The sequence below is a fragment of the Ctenocephalides felis genome, unplaced genomic scaffold (genome assembly GCF_003426905.1).
Source record: "Ctenocephalides felis isolate EL2017-DRISC unplaced genomic scaffold, ASM342690v1 CF-g0.4_SCAFFOLD_01886, whole genome shotgun sequence".
Lineage (NCBI taxonomy): Eukaryota > Metazoa > Arthropoda > Insecta > Siphonaptera > Pulicidae > Ctenocephalides > Ctenocephalides felis.
The window spans coordinates 163,148,550-163,168,462 of NW_020538040.1; the positions used below are offsets into that span (position 1 = coordinate 163,148,550).

General features: G+C 34.1%; 1 protein-coding gene across 1 annotated transcript; it reads right to left on the reverse strand.

Moving 5' to 3' along the window:
• Positions 1–311: 311 nt before the first annotated feature.
• On the reverse strand, positions 312–19,702 carry LOC113376173. The gene is made up of 4 exons (XM_026616092.1): positions 19,604–19,702; positions 12,335–19,538; positions 1,546–1,615; positions 312–497 (listed from the first exon to the last, which is right to left on the reverse strand). Exons 1-4 carry the CDS (start codon positions 19,700–19,702, stop codon positions 419–421), a joined length of 7,452 nt encoding a protein of 2,483 aa, XP_026471877.1. The 3' UTR covers positions 312–418.
• Between the last annotated feature and the right edge of the window lie 211 nt (positions 19,703–19,913).

The following is a 19,913-nucleotide window of genomic DNA, read 5'->3' on the forward strand; positions in this document are numbered from 1 at the left end:
TTGTTTAAAAAGAAACTTCGATCGAAACATTTGCATTACTAATTTTTTCGTAGGTGTACAAAGTTTATTTACAAATAAACTATTATGTCTTGATCATTTGAGCACAATCAGAAGCGCTTTGGTCAACTAATAATTTCACAGAAAATGTGAAAAATAAGTTGAGCGCACTACGTCATTTTATTAATATATCAGTCGTTTTCAAAAGAGAGTACAAAACCGTTGCATTTTATTTATCAAGTCAAATATATATATATATATATATATATATATATATATATCAACATTTATATTTCAACATTACACATTTGGGTACGCATTATTTTAGTATATAATATGTTGTAACTGCAAAGATACATAATTAATTATTCTTATATATATTCCTTTTAGGTATAATTACTGGGTATTGAATTTACGCCATTTATTTCTTGCTTTGGGATTCCAATTGGGCAAGTAGATCCTTCATTTCATCGGAGAGGTCATGCTGGTCTGCCACCACTCTGCGAGAAAAACAAACAATGTACGTTTATTAATTTAAGTAGTAAATAAATATTATCTTAAATAGTAAATAATATAATATAATTTAGGTTTTTTGTTTTAACAGCGATCACAACTACTCAGAAGCTGTTTGTTTGATGTCTTAAGCTAGCTCTCAAGTTAACATTTAGTATCATACTGTTCGATACCTAGATGACCGACTAGTGTTTTTCACCTTCATGATGGGCTCGACAATTTAAGGTATGTCAATTTTGTATTAAGTTTATTAACCTCCCGTAGGATAAGTTATAGTAATCGCAAAAAAACATTGAAAATTTTTGCATATCTTTACCTTTCAAAGGTTTTTGATAGTTTTGGCATTCCTTAGAAAAATTGGATGTATGTAGTTGTGTGTGTGCGGATACAATTTTTAGTTGAATATTTCGAAAGCACGGTTTAACCGATTTGAATGATTCAAAAAACATTCGATTTCTATTGATGGGGAGACGTCTGATTAGTATTTGGTGAAGGAAGGCCTAGCCATTTTGAACATTGAGATAAAGAGGGCTAAAAATGATAGTTTAGTTTTTGAGAGAACGGAGCGTTTGATTTGAACGATTCAAAAACATTTCTCTTGTGTTGACGGAATAAAAAAATGACGATGTTTTTGTAAAGGCAGGTCTAGCAGTTTAGGAAATCCAGAAAAAAATGCCATTTGGCAGTAAAAAATGATCATTAGACATATGCACATCAAATTATCAGGTATTTTATAGAAATTTTAATAATGAGTACAAATTTCGTTTCCAATTCCTTGAGTTCTGTATCAAGATTTATAATGTTTAGTATTCACTTATATAGTTCAAATAAATTTCCTCGACGTTTTCGACACTATGGAACAATTGATTTAAATGAGTTTCAAAATTTCCAAAAAAGTCTTTTTTCAGAATGTTGGGTCCTTTAAAAATTTTGAATTACAGAAAGGAAAGTTCCGGCAATTTGCCTTAAGGCACGATGCCATGTACCACTAGTTTAGAATATTATTCTAAGAACCAAAATGAGTCCCATTATTACCTCCTTGTGGTCGTAGTTGTAGTTGTTGTGGTTATAGTGGTTTCTCCGGTAACTGCTTCGTCTGTTTCTACTGTGAAATTGAAACATTCTTAATTAGAACCAATTAAAAACTAATCTATTTGTATTAATTAATTTATTACATAATTTATTAAATATTTCGTTTTTTGGACCATGCAAGAATAATAGGTGATGGATCACACTTAACTATTGCGGTCGTGTAAAATTGCGCATGATATGATTTCACAATGAATTTTTGTGCAATTAGTAGTGAACAAATAAATGAATGCTAGGTTAGAAAGAGATGTATAGCAAGGTGCAATATTTTGTTTTACACAAAATGTGATTTTTGTAATATATTTAATATTTTACAAGATGACTGTTTCTAGTTCGATGATATTCTGCACGCATATTTTATTTTTAACATATTTTTTTACTCTTGTTTCTACGAAAAATTTATTGTGTGTAAATCATATTACACAACAGCCTTTTGGTGTTTTTCAGTACTTAATGAATCTTTTTCGTATTTGAATTATTTTGTATAGATAGTTCAACTTCTGATTATTGAATAACACTTTTCATACTTCAGATAATATGGGCACACAGGATATTTATTAATAAAGTTGAAATTCATACACTTACTCATATACTTGTTTACCCATATGCATATATCAGATACACATTCACACTTATACATAAATACACCTATCCCCCGATTCACAAGGTAGTTGTTTTACACACGTTCGATCTTACACAATTTTTGAAAATATCTTTTTTCAACAAAGTTTGAACTATAATTTCCGTATACCTGCAATAACATTTTCATTGTTAACTTCACGTAGGGTAAGTTATAGTAATCGCAAAAAAATCGAAAATGAAAATTTTTATATATCTTTACGTTTCAAAGGTTTTTGAACCTTTTGGCATACCTTAAAAAAATTGATGTATGTGTGTGTGTGTGTGCGGATACAAATTTTCGTCGACGATTTCGGGAACACCGATCAACTGATTTGAATAATTCAGAAAACATTCGATTTGTATTGATAAGGAGATGTGCTGATTAGCTTATTTTTGGCGAAGGCCGGTCTAGCCGTTCCAACGATACGGGGCAAAAAGTACCAAAAATGGTAATTCAGTTTTTAAGAGAACGGAGCGTCCGCTTTTAATAATTCAAAAAACATTTTACTTGTATTGACGAAATAAACAACTGGTAAAATTTTCTCAAAAGACTCTCAATAAATAATAATGTCATTTGGCGGTCAAAAATATTTATTGGACATATGTACATCAAATTATCAAATATTTTATAGAGATTTTAATAATGTGTACACATTTTGTGTAAATTTTTTTGGGTTCCGTACCAAGATTTTTATTTACGGTACGGGAAGTTCCAGCAATTTGCCTTAAGGCACCATGACATGCACCCCACTAGCTTTATTGTGAAAATACAACACTACAAAATGTATGTTGCAGTTACGAATTCTTAGTACATATAGTCTATGCCGATGATGGAAATAAGTAGATAAGATGGAAATTTCATATTGAATATAATAATATTTATTTTTCGTTCAATGTTTTTGTTAGTCATCATATTAAAAGACGGCAAAAGGGGCTTTTATAGTGATTTTTGTTTAGCACGGTTTTTCCATGCAAGAGTCAATTTTTCGAGTTACGCGGTTTTTCATGGGACCTATCTATAAATAATAATTCTCCGACTGAAATATTAATATCTCTACTGGATTTGATTTGAACTCTTTGCATCAACATTTTAAGCATATAATTTATTAATGGTGTTCAAAAAGTTAAAATTTGCGGAATTTCATAAAAAGCGTATATATTACTAGATTTATGATATTATTTTTTTCCTTTCCTCATATTAAAAGTCAATCCTGATTTCTGTTTGCAAATGTAAATGTTAACAAACAATCTCTTTAATAATTTATATTAGATATAGTAACGTGAAGTTATGAAGGCTCATGAAAGTAAATTTTGAGTTTTGGAAGAAGATAAACATTCTAAACAACCACATAAATTTCATCACTTTTTAAAATATGTTTATTTATTAAATCTATACGTTTTAGATTTTTGACTTCGACGTTGAAACGTCGATAGATTTTTTTCATTTAAATTTAGAAATAAAAAAAAAAAATTAATGCTTGTTTTATTTATTTTGTACACTATTTTCAAATGAGTGTCATTCAGCAAGTTCATGGAGAACACAACAAAAGTAATATATAGTTTTGTAATAAATCAAGATTGAACTTTGAAATAAAAATTAAACATGATCAATTTAAAAAATATGTACATTTCAAATCAGACTGGAATACATATTCGATTGTACGTAAGGATTAGTTAGAAAAGTTGCTTGAATTAATTTGCGGACTTTAAACTGAACAAGTAATGTGGTTGTTTAGCAGAAAAATAAATTATATATTTATATATATATATATATATATATATATATATATATATATACTTGTGCGCCTTTTGGATTTCAAACAAATATATTAAATATTCTGTGCATTAGATTGATACATTCAAGTACAGGAAAGCTACGAAAGGAAAGAGATTGAGAAATTTTGTAGAAAATACAAAATATTGGTGTATAATTTTTTCATTTTATTGTTACCATGTTGATAAAGATTAAAACGCCAATCATGTTCGCGAGGGTCCACTTCTGTTTGGTCATCGATACTAATTTCGTATCTTAAAGGACGCCGTCGTTTACCTTTATTTGTGGAATTAACTGGATTAGTAAGATCAATTGAATATCGCCTTAATTGTATATCGTTGATTTATAATATATACACAACATACACCATATAAACATACTCCGCACACGTTCACATTATATATACATACATAATATCTCCTATATATATGTATATATATATATATATATGTATATATATTTATGTGTGTGTGTGTGATATTTCTTTCGGATGGTGTTAAAATGTTGATAAAACCAAAAAACTTTTTAAACAGGCATCCATCCAGGTGATAAATATAAAGAAAACTAAATTACTTTTCTTAAAGCAAATTTAATGATCCACATTTCGAGTCCCAACTTTACTCTTCTTAAGTGGCAATGGATCACACAAGTAATGTGACACACACATTTGTGTTTTGTTCTTTGAGATGTGAGCTTCCAATTTATTATTTTTCGTTTTATTTTATTTTAGAAATATAATTTCTATTTATTTATTTTTCTAATAACATGTTTTGTCTTTGAGTAACAACTTTGTTTTACATGTTTTCGTTTTCGTGTTTAGTGCATAATTACTTCTGTGTTCTATTGCCACTGAAGAAAAGTGAAATTGGTACTCAAAACGTATGGACCATTAAATTAGCTTTAAGAAACATAATTTTGTTTTCTTTATATTTATCTTCTGGATGGATGCCTGTTTAAAAAGTTTTTTGGTTTTATCAAAATTATCACACACACACACACACACCCACACACATATATATCCCTATATATATATAGGGATAATTTTCGATTCTACTTCGATGGATCTTTTCAAGAAACTTTTCCGATGAAACAACAGAGCATGAACTCTCAGGGCATCGAAAATTTCTATATTGTTTTTTCGTCAAGTTTTTCTTAAAAAAAAAAGCGTAAAAGTCTGAATATAAAAGCACGAAAACTCTCTCTAGTGTAAATAATTTGTAAAAATAGATAGTAGGAAAAAAATTATATATTTTTTAATACAATACCTAAGTTAGGAGATATACCTAATACCTAAGTTCGCTGGTTCGAAATTCATTTCTGAGATATGGTTTCTTTGGCAAAGTTCTTAAAAAGACAAATAAATGCAGATCCATATAATATATATATATATATATATATATATATATATATATATATATATACATACATATATATATATATATATATATATATATATATATATATAAATATATGAATTGATTTGCTGAAAACAGGTTTTCAAACTTCTATAAAATAAAACAATGCTCTGTTCAATTTGTTTCTCATCGGGCAAAAACCCTGAATTGGAAAATCAGTTTCATATCAATGTTTATTAATATCACTTTATGTGGTGGGACTATTTTAAATATAATTATGTTTACTTTTGCGTAAGTTAATAACGGTTTTTGAATGTTTATTTTCATGTATTAAATCAACGTGTCATTTATATTTTGAAATTTAAAATTATTATTTGAGTTCTGCATCGCATAATATTTTAATTCAACTACAAAAATCTATAATTTGATTGAAATAAACGACAACAATACTTATTACTGCAAATTATTCAAATCCCGTATTCTCTTTTATACCTGTAAATTACAATTATTTATATTTTCACATGCATTGTTTTTGGATGAAAGCTGTGTTAGATTAGTTAGTCTACCTTTAGTGTTAGTAAATGATGCTGCAGCAGACGAATCTATATTAGCCATGCCTTCCTCGGGATTTAAAAAGCCGTGGTCTGTATCATCTGGATAATGCCGCAATTTTGAATCTGAAGTAGTTTTTGCAGATGAACTACTCTGATGCACGCCGTAATCTGACACACCTAAGTCAGAAAATTTATAATCCTCGTTAGGTTGTAGTATCATTCGCTTTTGAATAACTCGTTTGATGTGAACATTGCCATGTTCATCCACTTCTTTAAATTCATGCATTTCTTCGCCCTCATTAAAATTGGAGACGTAGTTTTGCATGTCTTTTTCGGCATTTGAACCAGTAAACGTGACTTTACGGATTTCAGGTGGTAAGCCAACTGTGCGATGTATTATTTTATAAAATCCTTCTTCATCACAGGGTTCTATAACTTCAGATACATAAGGCTTGGATGGAGCTATGACGTCTGAGTACGAAGCTTCTGTACAATCTTCAAACCAAACTTTTTTTATAGCCAAATCGTCAGATATCTGATCAAAATGATCAATGCTGGAAACCATGGTATTTGATCCGCCACTTGTAAAACTACCGGACATGACAGAATCAGTTTCATATTGATAAGTAGCATGTGTGGCTGTTGAACTTGTTGGTTCTAAGCTGTCAGTACTACCTAACATAGTATCTCGCATTACATCTAAATTATCATTTTGTTGGGGATCACTTAAATGATCATCTTGTCCAATAAAACTGGAGTCGCCATCTTTACCACTCGAGTAACTGTCGTGTCTGTCTATACTAAGATTTCCTTCGAGCCGAGATCCATCTTCATCGATAGAATCACCTAATTCAACAAAAGCGACATTTTTTTGTAAAGGCTCATTCAAATGATCAATTATAGTTTTCTCTTCATTTGTGCCGGATTCTAAAATTTTATTTGCGGATTGCATCTGACTATCAATAGAATCAGTACTAGCTGTCATATTGTCACCTATGCTAGATCTTATATCCAAACTATCTGTACTGGTGCGAAGAATACTATCAGACATCATTTCAGAATGTTTTAATTCCAAGCTATCTGTTGATGTTTTCATTGGATCACACCATTCATAGTGCTTGACAACTTTATCAGTTTGAATATTGCCTACAGATTTAATTTCATTATTGTCAATGAATTTTTGAACATTATCTTGGGCTTGACGTATAATTTCATCTATTTCATACATGTTTTTTTTTTCAACATCTGAATTATCTGCTCTATGTTTTTGTGCAAACTTTTCTTGTGACTCTGGCCCTTCAGGTATTTGTGAGAGTAGCTGTGCTTCTTCTTCTTTAGCTTTAGTTTCAATTTTATGTGCTTCAATACAAGCAGTTTCTAATCCTTCAAACTCTTTTAGGCTCGATAAAGAAATATCATCACCTTGGCCGCTTCGACTTAAATAATAACGTCTAGTAAAGCTGCCATTACTCAAAGAATCTTGAGATCCATGATGTATTTTTTTATTTTCAAGTGATATTGCTTGTTCCAAGTTTTCAAATTCTTGTAAACTATTCATAGAGATATCATCATGATCTCCAGATCTTGTAAAAAATTTCTTCCCAGCCAATACGTCATATTCAGGTGTACTAGAATAAGAATCTTTACTCAAACTGCCAACTGATTCTTTTTGCGATCCCATGCTACCTATTCTACTGGCAGCTTGATCAAAATCATGAATTTCTTCTTCTTTTATATCTTCCAATGGACCATGCTCATACTCAATATCGTATCTATAACTTGAGCTGGCATTAGGATCACCTTTGATTTGTGTTTCAACCCATTTCTTATTTAAGTCTGCATCCTTTTCGTAATCACTTTGCATATATGCATTGTTTTTGGTATCAGTTTGATCAGAATGTTTTTTGTCAGCGTTAGGCGGGCTATCTTCAAAATCAAATGGACCGAAATCATAATCACTTGATTTCAGATTTCTGTTTGAAGAATTAGTCAGCTCTGGTGCGGATTTAACAATATATTCTTCTAATTCAGTATCATGCTTTTTTATAAATTTAGTTTGTGTTATGATTAAGCTTTTTCCTTCGCTATCAAATTCATGTGCTTCCTTGGCAACTTCTTCTATAACAACAAAATCATCAGTTATATCAGGCTTCTCTATTATTTCAAATGAATCGCTTGTTGGCGAATCCGTTGGAGATATGCGTTTCTTTTTAATTGAAGGTTTATCAGGTATTTTGTCATCACTTGCACAATCCCCTAAAATATATTCTTGGCCGTGATCGGTCTCTTCGGAACTTTTACTAGAGAACGATATTGGTGTTTCTGGTGTTGATTTTTGAACCTGTTTATTTTCACTAATATTGTCTGGATATTGAAAGATTGCACTTGCTAATGGAGTCATGTGCTCTGTTACGGTAATGTCAGGAATAGCACCGGCGTTTCCAGTAATAGAATAAACTGTATCTATTGTTTGTTTCGCTGCGACTTCTAGTTCAATTTTTTCCGCATCTGTATCTTCTATTATAGTATCAATAATTTTAGTTTGATGGGTAGGTGACATATGTGGTACCATGTGAAACGCAGCCTCAGCTTCAGCTTCTTCGGTGAAAACTCTTTCGGGCGTAGTTGCATAACCGCTATGGGCATGACAATTGATTTCAGAAGTCATCTCAGCTACATCCACTTCTGTTAAGTTAACTATAGACTCGGATACTGCATCATCTAAAATTTTAGGTTGCTCTATTTTATTTCGTTTAATGGGAATTTTTGATGGATGAAAAGAAGATAAGCTATCATTTCTGCGATGTCCTTTAACTTTCGTACATGTAATATCTCTTGTTACTGTATTTTGTGTTTCTTTTTCAGCAGATACTTCGGAAACTTTATAATCAGCAGAAATCGTTGTCAAATTCTGCCACGAGGGCATAGAAAACATTTTTTCTTGTTGATCAGATAAAACATCTTCTACAGGAATAGAAGAAGATAAACTTGACCGTTCTATATCAGATTCATACATGTCAATAACAGTCCGCAATCCTGATGTTTCAGAGAGACTGGAAAGACTCATGCTCAATGCAGTTCCTTCATCTAAACTTGAAGCATATTTATCATCGAATTCTGTTGCTGTTTCAATTACTTCTTCAGATTGTGGGGAATCTGATTTTATGGTTTTTGGTTCAGGTTGAAATGTCATTTCTTGAGATCGTTTCATGCCGTGTGGTATATTATTATAGTCTGATTCAGGGTTATTTTTTACAATAAATACATCACCATCAATATGCAAATTGGCATGTTTGGGAATATCATCAGATATTTCACTTGGATCATCTGTAGATTCAACGTTTTTCAATTCTATTTTATTTTTATCGTCCAAAAGGAAATTTGTTTGGTATTCTGATAATGATTTATCCGTTTCTTCACAAATATCCAATTCTAATTCTTGAGCAGCTGGTACTAAAGTTTCAGACGCATCTGAGACCTCTAAACTGGCTATATTACCAGAACTTTCTGAATCTAAACTTTTCATACTTTCTCTAGAACTCAGGCTGTTTATAGCGGTATGATATTCGGACGATCCTATAGGTTTTGATGATACTTCTTGAGAAGTCAGAGCACTTTCATATTCCGAAGATCCTGTTGCTACCATTAAACCATCAATATCAGAGGAGCACGGTCTACTTCGCAAACTGTCCGTTTGTTCAAAGCTGTTGTAATGGCTCTCACCAGAACTGGAGCAAGTTTCAGTTTCCGCTCCAGAACGTTTATCGGATTTAGGAGTAAGGCTCGACTTCTCTTTAACTATGCTTTTCTTTCTTAGCACAATTTCTGATATTTGACTTTGGTCATCCTCAGTACGCTGATCCAGTTTAGTACAAAGCAGTTGATTATCAAGACCCAGCATCGGTATATTTTGTTCACCAAGTTGATTTTTTTCTTTTCTAATTTTATCTTTAGCAAGCATATTCTGCAAATCGGTTTCTAAAATTTTTCCTAATTGTACTTCATTAATTGTATCATCATACTGTGCTACATTGTTTGAGGTATTTATAATTTGCTTTGACAGATTTTTGTATGTTACGTTTGCTGTAGTTTTCTCTTGTGAATTCGCATTAGGTATTCTAACTTTTTTCGGCGAATATAACTCCTTTTCTAACTGTAACTGATTATCCTCGTAAGATTCTTCAATCACATCATCAAATTTTTTTCCTTGAGACAAAACTTTGAACTCAAATTCTGAAGGAGACTGCTTCTTTACGTAGCCACCGTCTTTTGATACTTCAATTAATACGTCTTGAGCAGCTTCTAATGATTCTTTAACTTCAGCGAGAGTTTTTTCTACTGCTCTTATATCTGCCACTTCTGCAGAGTAATTAGCTTGCTGATTATTTAACAAAACTTGAGATTCGGTGGGAGAATAATCGGTTTCGACACCACTACTTCTTAAATCTTCATCCGTAATTTCCATACTAGATGTTTGGGTATCATTCCGAACTATTTTTCCTAAATCTTTATTTTTTCTAGCTAATACTGATTCTATCAGTTGTATCTCGCGTGTGTCGAGACCTTTTTCAATCGCCAGTTCTTTTAGATAATTTGATACTTGTGAAGTTTCTGATTTTTCAATGTCAGTAAATGCGCCTGATACAAGTTCTCGATTATCAACTTCATTTTTAATATAATCAACTAGCTCAATTGCCATTGATCTTGCTTCAGGCTCTTGCAAGTGAATTTCAAATTCGTTTCTCGACATTTCTTCGTTCTCGTCCTCATTTTCTTCAAAAGACTCCGCAAGAAATTGATCGCTAATTTCTTTACTCTGTTTATTTGAAATATTTTCATTAAATACTAACTTATCAACAATTTCATAGCTGCTATTCCCATCTTGTTTTAAATCCTCTTCTGTGCTTATTGGAATTTTGTTATTTGGATCAGAATCAGGTGTGACATCGGATTCAGATCGTGTGTCATCACTTTCACCTTGAATGTAGTTTTCCGATTCATTTTTTTTAGAAAGAATTTTTATATCACCAATCATAGTTTCCTTATCACACGCGACTTCATGTGGAAAATTACAGTCGGTTTCGTAAAGTTTTTCGCTATGTTCTGTCTCACTTTTGTCGACGTGAACTTCTAGTATATCGCATGTTTGTTCGTCAATTTTACTCTTCTTTAAATTGCAAGACGGGTCATTTATTTCTGATATTGAACTAAATCCCATTTCTTCATACTTTGTGTTTACAATTATTTCGTCGTCTGATTCACCAATATAGAATTGTGCTCGATCTATTGACTTTGCGTCTTCATTGAGTGAATTTTGAATATCAACTAAATTAACATTAGTGATAAGTGATTTGTGTCCATCAGAGGATTGCACATCTTTAAATTCGCATTCTTGTGCATACGTGGCTGACTTTTGTGCCAGATTTTTCGGTAAAACTTCAGTTTTTATTTGGAACTCTGAAATAGGTTCAGCGACAGTGGATCGATTTAGCCCTTGTTTCTCCCCATTAATTTCTTGGAAACGTGAATCTATTGATTGCGCATCTAAAGTGCTTGTAATTGGTAATGTTTTAGTTTCTTCAGGTAGCATACCGTCCGGCTTGCATTCGTCATTTTGTGTTTGCGCGGCAAACGAAGTTCGGGGTTTAGGAATAGGTGGGACGGGTTCATCCGTAATTTCGCTTGAAGTCGATATATTTTCCCAAAAACTTTTTTTACATTGGTACGAGGAGTCTGACTCATTAGATTCATATGTTGATTTAGAAAAATCATCGATTTGGGAATCATTTGATGAAATGATATACTCGTTGCTGGCATGCGATCTTGTTACCCTCGCTGTAGGCTTAGGAATTCCAGAATATGTTAGTTGATTAGTTTTGTTATTAACGTTTATTAATCCTCTTGCTTTTTCTAAAATAGAGTTGTGGTAATGTTAGCTTATATTATAATGCATTCAAAATTAAAATGTTAAGAACCCATAAAAAGTTAAGTAATTTAGCATTTGTAATAGAAGCAGGACCAGCGGGTGTGTGTTGATTTGATTTAAAAATAAGCATAACATAATACATGCACATATTTAGAAGAATTAAATATATACCTTTATATTTAATAAGATAGTATATATTATTTAATATAAGATAATTTAACTTTATATATTTAGATAAATAAATAAATAAATAAATAAATATATATATATATATATATATATACATATATATATATATATATATATATATATATATATATATTTGGACCATACACAGTGTATAGACAGAAAAGACCATAGACAGAAAAACATACATGCATTTACATGATACAGTGATTTTATATATAGTTTTACTCACTGGGCGGATATGGTTTTGTTGTGTAAGCAGTTGCTATAGTATCATGCGCATTGATTCTTAGGCTGTTAAAGACTTTGAAATAAATACCTGGGGAAAAGCCATCTGTGTCTTTGTCAGGAGATTCTGATGTTCTGGTATTGTCAACACTGGAAGATTCTGTTATAGTGCATTCCTCCCAATTAATGTCTTTGTAGTCTTGTTGAAATTGAGAGATTTCATCAGCACTCAGCTGAGAAACTAAGGTTTGAAATTCTACCTCTTTTCTATTTTTAAGTTCGGGTATATTGATATTCTCGTCTTTTAATATTTTTAGCTCTTGTAATTCTTTTTCTAGTGTTTCAGAAGCCATTCTTTCAAACCTGCGTTCAACTCGTTTTAACTGCTTCTGCGAATCCATTGTTACATTACTACTTTCTGCTCGAACATCATCATCATCGAGTGTTTCTATATTAGAATCTGTTATATAACCAATGGTTCCTATTAGAAGAACGTTGTCTTTTACATTTTTATTCAATGTTGTTTGTGGCAATTCTTGTAATTCTATTTTTTTTATAATCTTGTGACTATTGCTTAAATTTAAGTCTTGTATTGCGTGTGGTTCACTTTTTGCATCATGCCATTTAATGTCCTTAGAAGAATTATTTGCATCACTTATTTCTTCCGATTCAAGCCTAAATATTGCTCTTTTATCTATTTTTCTACTATCTGTTTCAAATATATTGCATTCACTTAAGAATGTATTTGAAACAGTCCCGGAAATAGAGTCTGGCGTATCATGAGGCGTAACATTTATGTACTTTGTGACAACTTCTGTTTGAGATCTAACGGGCTTACTGCTATCTATTATTGTAATAAGAGCAGAAGACCTAGTCGGTTGCTCTCCCTCGACAACTTTTACATTTGGTACTTCTATGTCTACATTATCTTGGTACGAATTATCAATGATATTTGTGCTTGAATCCGTGTCTTTCACTTTATCTTTAACTTTTGATGTAGTTTTCTTCAGCTTATTAAAAGAACCGTCAGACGTCGCATTTGAACTGTCTGCAACATCTGGTACGTTCTCCGATGAATCTTTCAAACTTTGCTGCGCTGATGATACCGAAGATACACTCGTTTTTAAGTCTGATTGGGGTACATAAGGTGTTTCCCACCCTCTGAAATTCAATTCCTGAGAAATCATTTGATTTGTCAGATCTTTAATATCAAATTTATTTAAATCTGGGTCTATAAAATTCACAGATTTGTCTTTTGCTGTTTCTTTTGTTTCAAATTGAGCACTTGAAACTTGTTCTACAATAGGTGATTCTTTAGAAGATTTTTTTCCAAATAATCCAAATATTTTTGATTTCACTCTTTGATCTTGGGATACTAGTTCAGGTTCGTGTTTATTAGAAATTACACTGGGCGCCGAGCGTTGGATATTTTGTTCCAAATCACTCCAGCCTTGAAAGTTTAGTTCATTGGTGATCATTTGCTCGGTCAACTTTTTAATATCGTGTTCCGGCATATCATTATCCTTTTGAATATTATTACTTTCCATAATATGTTTGCTATTGTCGGAAGTTTTTGATGGTGATCTTCTTAATTTAGTAAATAAAGTATTTTTTTCTTTCCCATCCTTTACAAGAACACTTTCAGAATTTGTTTTTTCTATCGAGTTGTCCGCAGCGGCTGGTCCCTTCAATTTTCCAAATAATCCTGTAGTTTTAGCTGCAGCATTTTCATTAACTTCTTTCGTCTTATCTTTGACATCTTTAGCATGCTTTTTCGAACTTTCTAACATGTCGTCTGCTGTGTCTTTTACTTTATCAACGGCTTTTTCTGTTGATCCTTTCAATTTTCCAAAGAATCCTTTAGTTTTATCTGCTGCGTCTTGGGCAACTACTTTCGTTTTATTTTTGATATCTTTAGCATGCTCTTTTGTGCTGTCCTTCGTATCATCCGCTGCGTCTTTAACTTTATCAACTGCTTCTTCTGTTGATCCTTTCAACTTGCTAAAGAATCCTTTAGTTTTGTCCGCTGCGCCTTCAGCAACTTCTTTTGTTTTATCTTTGATATCATGAGCATGCTCTTTTGTGCTCTCTAACGTATCATCTGCTGCATCTTTCGCCTTATCAACCGCTTTTTCTGTTGATCCCTTCAACTTGCCAAAGAATCCTTTAGATTTGTCTGCTGCATCTGCAGCAACTTCTTTAGTTTTGTCTTTAACATCTTTAGCGTGCTCCTTTGTGCTTTCTAGTGTGTCATCTGCTGCGTCTTTCATCTTATCAACAGTTTTTTCGGTCGACTCCTTTAACTTTTCGAAGAATCCTTTTGTTTTGTCTGCTGCATCTTCAGCAACTTCTCCAGATTTATCTTTGACATCTTTAGCATGCTCTTTTGTGCTCTCTACCGTGTCATCTGCTGCGTCTTTTACCTTATCAATGGCTTTTTCTGTTGATCCCTTCAACTTTCCAAAGAATCCTTTAGTTTTTTCTGCTGCATCTTCAGCAACTTCTTTCGTTTGATCTTTGACATCTTTAGCATGCTCTTTCGTGATTTCTAACGTGTCTTCTGCAGTATCTTTTACCTTATGAACGGCTTTTTCTGTTGATCCCTTTAATTTGCCAAAAAATCCTTTAGTTTTGCCTGCTGCATCTTCTGCCACTTCTTTCGTTTTATCTTTGACATCTTTTGCATGCTTTCTGGTGCTGTCTATCGTATCATCCGCTGCGTCTTTAACTTTATCAACTGCTTCTTCTGTTGATCCCTTCAACTTGCCAAAGAATCCTTTAGTTTTGTCTGCTGCATCTTCAGCAACTTCTTTTGTTTTATATTTGATATCTTGAGCATGCTCCTTTGTGCTCTCTAACGTATCGTCTGCTGCGTCTTTTACTTTATCGACTGCCTTTTCTGTTGATCCCTTCAACTTCCCGAAAAATCCTTTAGTTTTGTCTGCTGCATCTTCAGCGACTTCTTTTGTTTTATCTTTGACATCCTTAGCATGCTCTTTCGTGGTCTCAATAGTGTCATCTGCAGCGTCCTTTACCTTGTCAACGGCCTTTTCTGTCGATCCCTTTATATTGCCAAAGAATCCTTTAGTTTTGCCTGCTGCATCTTCTGCAGCTTCTTTCGTTTTACCTTTGACATCTCTAGCATGTTCTTCAGCGCGCTCTAACGTATCATCTGCTGCGTCTTTTACTTTATCAACAGCTTTTTCTGTTGATCCCTTTAACTTGCCAAAGAATCCTCTAGTTTTGCCTGCTGCATCTTCAGCAATTTCTTTCGTTTTTTCTTTAACATCTACAGCATGCTCTTTTGTGCTCTCTAACGTATCGTTTGCTGTGTCTTTTACTTTATCGACTGCCTTTTCTGTTGATCCCTTCAACTTCCCAAAGAATCCTTTAGTTTTGTCCGCTGCATCTTCAGCGACTTCTTTCGTTTTATCTTTGATATCTTGAGCATGCTCTTTTGTGCTCTCTACCGTATCATGTGCTGCGTCTTTTATTTTATCACCAGCTTTCTCTGTTGATCCCTTCAAATTGCCAAAGAATCCTTTAGTTTTGTCTGCTGCATCTTCAGCGACTTCTTTCGTTTTATCTTTGACTTCCTTAGCATGCTCCTTCGTGGTTTCAATCGTGTCATCTGCAGCGTCTTTCACCTTATCAACGGCCTTTTCTGTTGATCCCTTCAATTTGCCAAAGAATCCTTTAGTTTTGCCTGCTGCATCTTCAGCGACTTCTTTCGTTTTATCTTTGATATCTTGAGCATGCTCTTTTGTGCTCTCTACCGTATCATCTGTTGCGTCTTTTACTTTATCAACAGCTTTTTCTGTTGATCCCTTCAACTTGCCAAAGAATCCTTTAGTTTTGTCTGCTGCATCTTCAGCAACTTCTTTTGTTTTATATTTGATATCTTGAGCATGCTCCTTTGTGCTCTCTAACGTATCGTCTGCTGCGTCTTTTACTTTATCGACTGCCTTTTCTGTTGATCCCTTCAACTTCCCGAAAAATCCTTTAGTTTTGTCTGCTGCATCTTCAGCGACTTCTTTTGTTTTATCTTTGACATCCTTAGCATGCTCTTTCGTGGTCTCAATAGTGTCATCTGCAGCGTCCTTTACCTTGTCAACGGCCTTTTCTGTCGATCCCTTTATATTGCCAAAGAATCCTTTAGTTTTGCCTGCTGCATCTTCTGCAGCTTCTTTCGTTTTACCTTTGACATCTCTAGCATGTTCTTCAGCGCGCTCTAACGTATCATCTGCTGCGTCTTTTACTTTATCAACAGCTTTTTCTGTTGATCCCTTTAACTTGCCAAAGAATCCTTTAGTTTTGCCTGCTGCATCTTCAGCAATTTCTTTCGTTTTTTCTTTAACATCTACAGCATGCTCTTTTGTGCTCTCTAACGTATCGTTTGCTGTGTCTTTTACTTTATCGACTGCCTTTTCTGTTGATCCCTTCAACTTCCCAAAGAATCCTTTAGTTTTGTCCGCTGCATCTTCAGCGACTTCTTTCGTTTTATCTTTGATATCTTGAGCATGCTCTTTTGTGCTCTCTACCGTATCATGTGCTGCGTCTTTTATTTTATCACCAGCTTTCTCTGTTGATCCCTTCAACTTGCCAAAGAATCCTTTAGTTTTGTCTGCTGCATCTTCAGCGACTTCTTTCGTTTTATCTTTGACTTCCTTAGCATGCTCCTTCGTGGTTTCAATCGTGTCATCTGCAGCGTCTTTCACCTTATCAACGGCCTTTTCTGTTGATCCCTTCAATTTGCCAAAGAATCCTTTAGTTTTGCCTGCTGCATCTTCAGCGACTTCTTTCGTTTTATCTTTGATATCTTGAGCATGCTCTTTTGTGCTCTCTACCGTATCATCTGTTGCGTCTTTTACTTTATCAACAGCTTTTTCTGTTGATCCCTTCAACTTGCCAAAGAATCCTTTAGTTTTGTCTGCGGCATCTTCAGCTACTTCTTTCGTTTTATCTTTGACTTCTTTAGCATGTTCCTTCGTGGTTTCAATCGTGTCATCAGCAGCGTCTTTCACCTTATGAACGGCCTTTTCTGTTGATCCCTTCAATTTACTAAAGAAACCTTTAGTTGTACCTGCTGCATCTTCAGCAATTTCTTTCGTTTTATCTTTGATATCTTGAGCATGCTCTTTTGTGCTCTCTACCGTATCATGTGCTGCGTCTTTTATTTTATCACCAGCTTTTTCTGTTGATCCCTTCAACTTGCCAAAGAATCCTTTAGTTTTGTCTGCTGCATCTTCAGCGACTTCTTTCGTTTTATCTTTGACTTCCTTAGCATGCTCCTTTGTGGTTTCAATCGTGTCATCTGCAGCGTCTTTCACCTTATCAACGGCCTTTTCTGTTGATCCCTTCAATTTACCAAAGAATCCTTTAGTTTTGTCTGCTGCATCTTCTGCAACTTCTTTCGTTTTATCTTTGATATCTTGAGCATGCTCTTTTGTGCTCTCTACCGTATCATCTGCTGCGTCTTTTACTTTATCAACAGCTTTTTCTGTTGATCCCTTCAACTTGCCAAAGAATCCTTTAGTTTTGTCTGCGGCATCTTCAGCTGCTTCTTTCGTTTTATCTTTGACTTCGTTAGCATGTTCCTTCGTGGTTTCAATCGTGTCATCAGCAGCGTCTTTCACCTTATCAACGGCCTTTTCTGTTGATCCCTTCAATTTGCCAAAGAATCCTTTAGTTTTGCCTGCTGCATCTTCAGCGACTTCTTTCGTTTTATCTTTGATATCTTGAGCATGCTCTTTTGTGCTCTCTACCGTATCATCTGCTGCGTCTTTTACTTTATCCACAGCTTTTTCTGTTGATCCCTTCAACTTGCCAAAGAATCCTTTAGTTTTGTCTGCTGCATCTTCAGCGACTTCTTTCGTTTTATCTTTGACTTCTTTAGCATGTTCCTTCGTGGTTTCAATCGAATCATCAGCAGCGTCTTTCACCTTATCAACGGCCTTTTCTGTTGATCCCTTCAATTTGCCAAAGAATCCTTTAGTTTTGCTTGCTGCATCTTCAGCGACTTCTTTCGTTTTATCTTTGATATCTTGAGCATGCTCTTTTGTGCTCTCTACCGTATCATCTGCTGCTTCTTTTACTTTATCAACAGCTTTTTCTGTTGATCCCTTCAACTTGCCAAAGAATCCTTTAGTTTTGTCCGCGGCATCTTCAGCTACTTCTTTTGTTTTATCTTTGACTTCTTTAGCATGTTCCTTCGTGGTTTCAATCGTGTCATCATCAGCGTCTTTCACCTTATCAACGGCATTTTCTGTTGATCCCTTCAATTTACCAAAGAAACCTTTAGTTGTACCTGCTGCATCTTCAGCAATTTCTTTCGTTTTATCTTTGATATCTTGAGCATGCTCTTTTGTGCTCTCTACCGAATCATGTGCTGCATCTTTTATTTTATCACCAGCTTTTTCTGTTGATCCCTTCAGTTTGCCAAAGAATCCTTTAGTTTTGTCTGCTGCATCTTCAGCGACTTCTTTCGTTCTATCTTTGACTTCCTTAGCATGCTCCTTCGTGGTTTCAATCGTGTCATCTGCAGCGTCTTTCACCTTATCAACGGCCTTTTCTGTTGATCCCTTCAATTTACCAAAGAATCCTTTAGTTTTGCCTGCTGCATCTTCTGCAACTTCTTTCGTTTTATCTTTGATATCTTGAGCATGCTCTTTTGTGCTCTCTACCGTATCATCTGCTGCGTCTTTCACTTTATCAACAGCTTTTCCTGTTGATCCCTTCAACTTGCCAAAGAATCCTTTAGTTTTGTCTGCTGCATCTTCAGCGACTTCTTTCGTTTTATCTTTGACTTCTTTAGCATGTTCCTTCGTGGTTTCAATCGTGTCATCAGCAGCGTCTTTCACCTTATCAACGGCCTTTTCTGTTGATCCCTTCAATTTGCCAAAGAATCCTTTAGTTTTGCCTGCTGCATCTTCTGCAACTTCTTTCGTTTTATCTTTGATATCTTGAGCATGCTCTTTTGTGCTCTCTACCGTATCATCTGCTGCGTCTTTTACTTTATCAACAGCTTTTTCTGTTGATCCCTTCAACTTGCCAAAGAATCCTTTAGTTTTGTCTGCGGCATCTTCAGCTACTTCTTTCGTTTTATCTTTGACTTCTTTAGCATGTTCCTTCGTGGTTTCAATCGTGTCATCAGCAGCGTCTTTCACCTTATCAACGGCCTTTTCTGTTGATCCCTTCAATTTGCCAAAGAATCCTTTAGTTTTGCCTGCTGCGTCTTCTGCAACTTCTTTCGTTTTATCTTTGATATCTTGAGCATGCTCTTTTGTGCTCTCTACCTACCGTATCATCTGCTGCGTCTTTTACTTTATCACCAGTTTTTCTGTTGATCCCTTCAACTTGCCAAAGAATCCTTTAGTTTTGTCTGCTGCATCTTCAGCGACTTCTTTCGTTTTATCTTTGACTTCTTTAGCATGCTCCTTCGTGGTTTCAATCGTGTCATCTTATCTTTGATCCTTAGCATGCTCCTTCGTGGTTTCAATCGTGTCATCTGCAGCGTCTTTCACCTTATCAACGGCCTTTTTTCTGTTGATCCCTTCAATTTACCAAAGAATCCTTTAGTTTGCTGCTGCATCTTCTGCAACTTCTTTCGTTTTATCTTTGACATCTCTTAGCATGCTCTCCTGCGCTCTCTAACGTATCATCTGTTGCGT

What these genes read in the sequence shown, in the direction of transcription:
- LOC113376173 (XM_026616092.1), bottom strand. Translation starts at nt 19,702, where the DNA reads ATGACACGATTGAAACCACGAAGGAGCATGCTAAAGAAGTCAAAGATA. An exon ending in CAAAACTAAAGGATTCTTTG is followed by an intron (nt 19,539 to 19,603) that starts GCAAGTTGAAGG and finishes ATGATACGGTAG; the next exon opens with GTAGAGAGCACAAAAGAGCA. An exon ending in ACAACTACGACCACAAGGAG is followed by an intron (nt 498 to 1,545) that starts GTAATAATGGGA and finishes TTTTTCTCGCAG; the next exon opens with AGTGGTGGCAGACCAGCATG.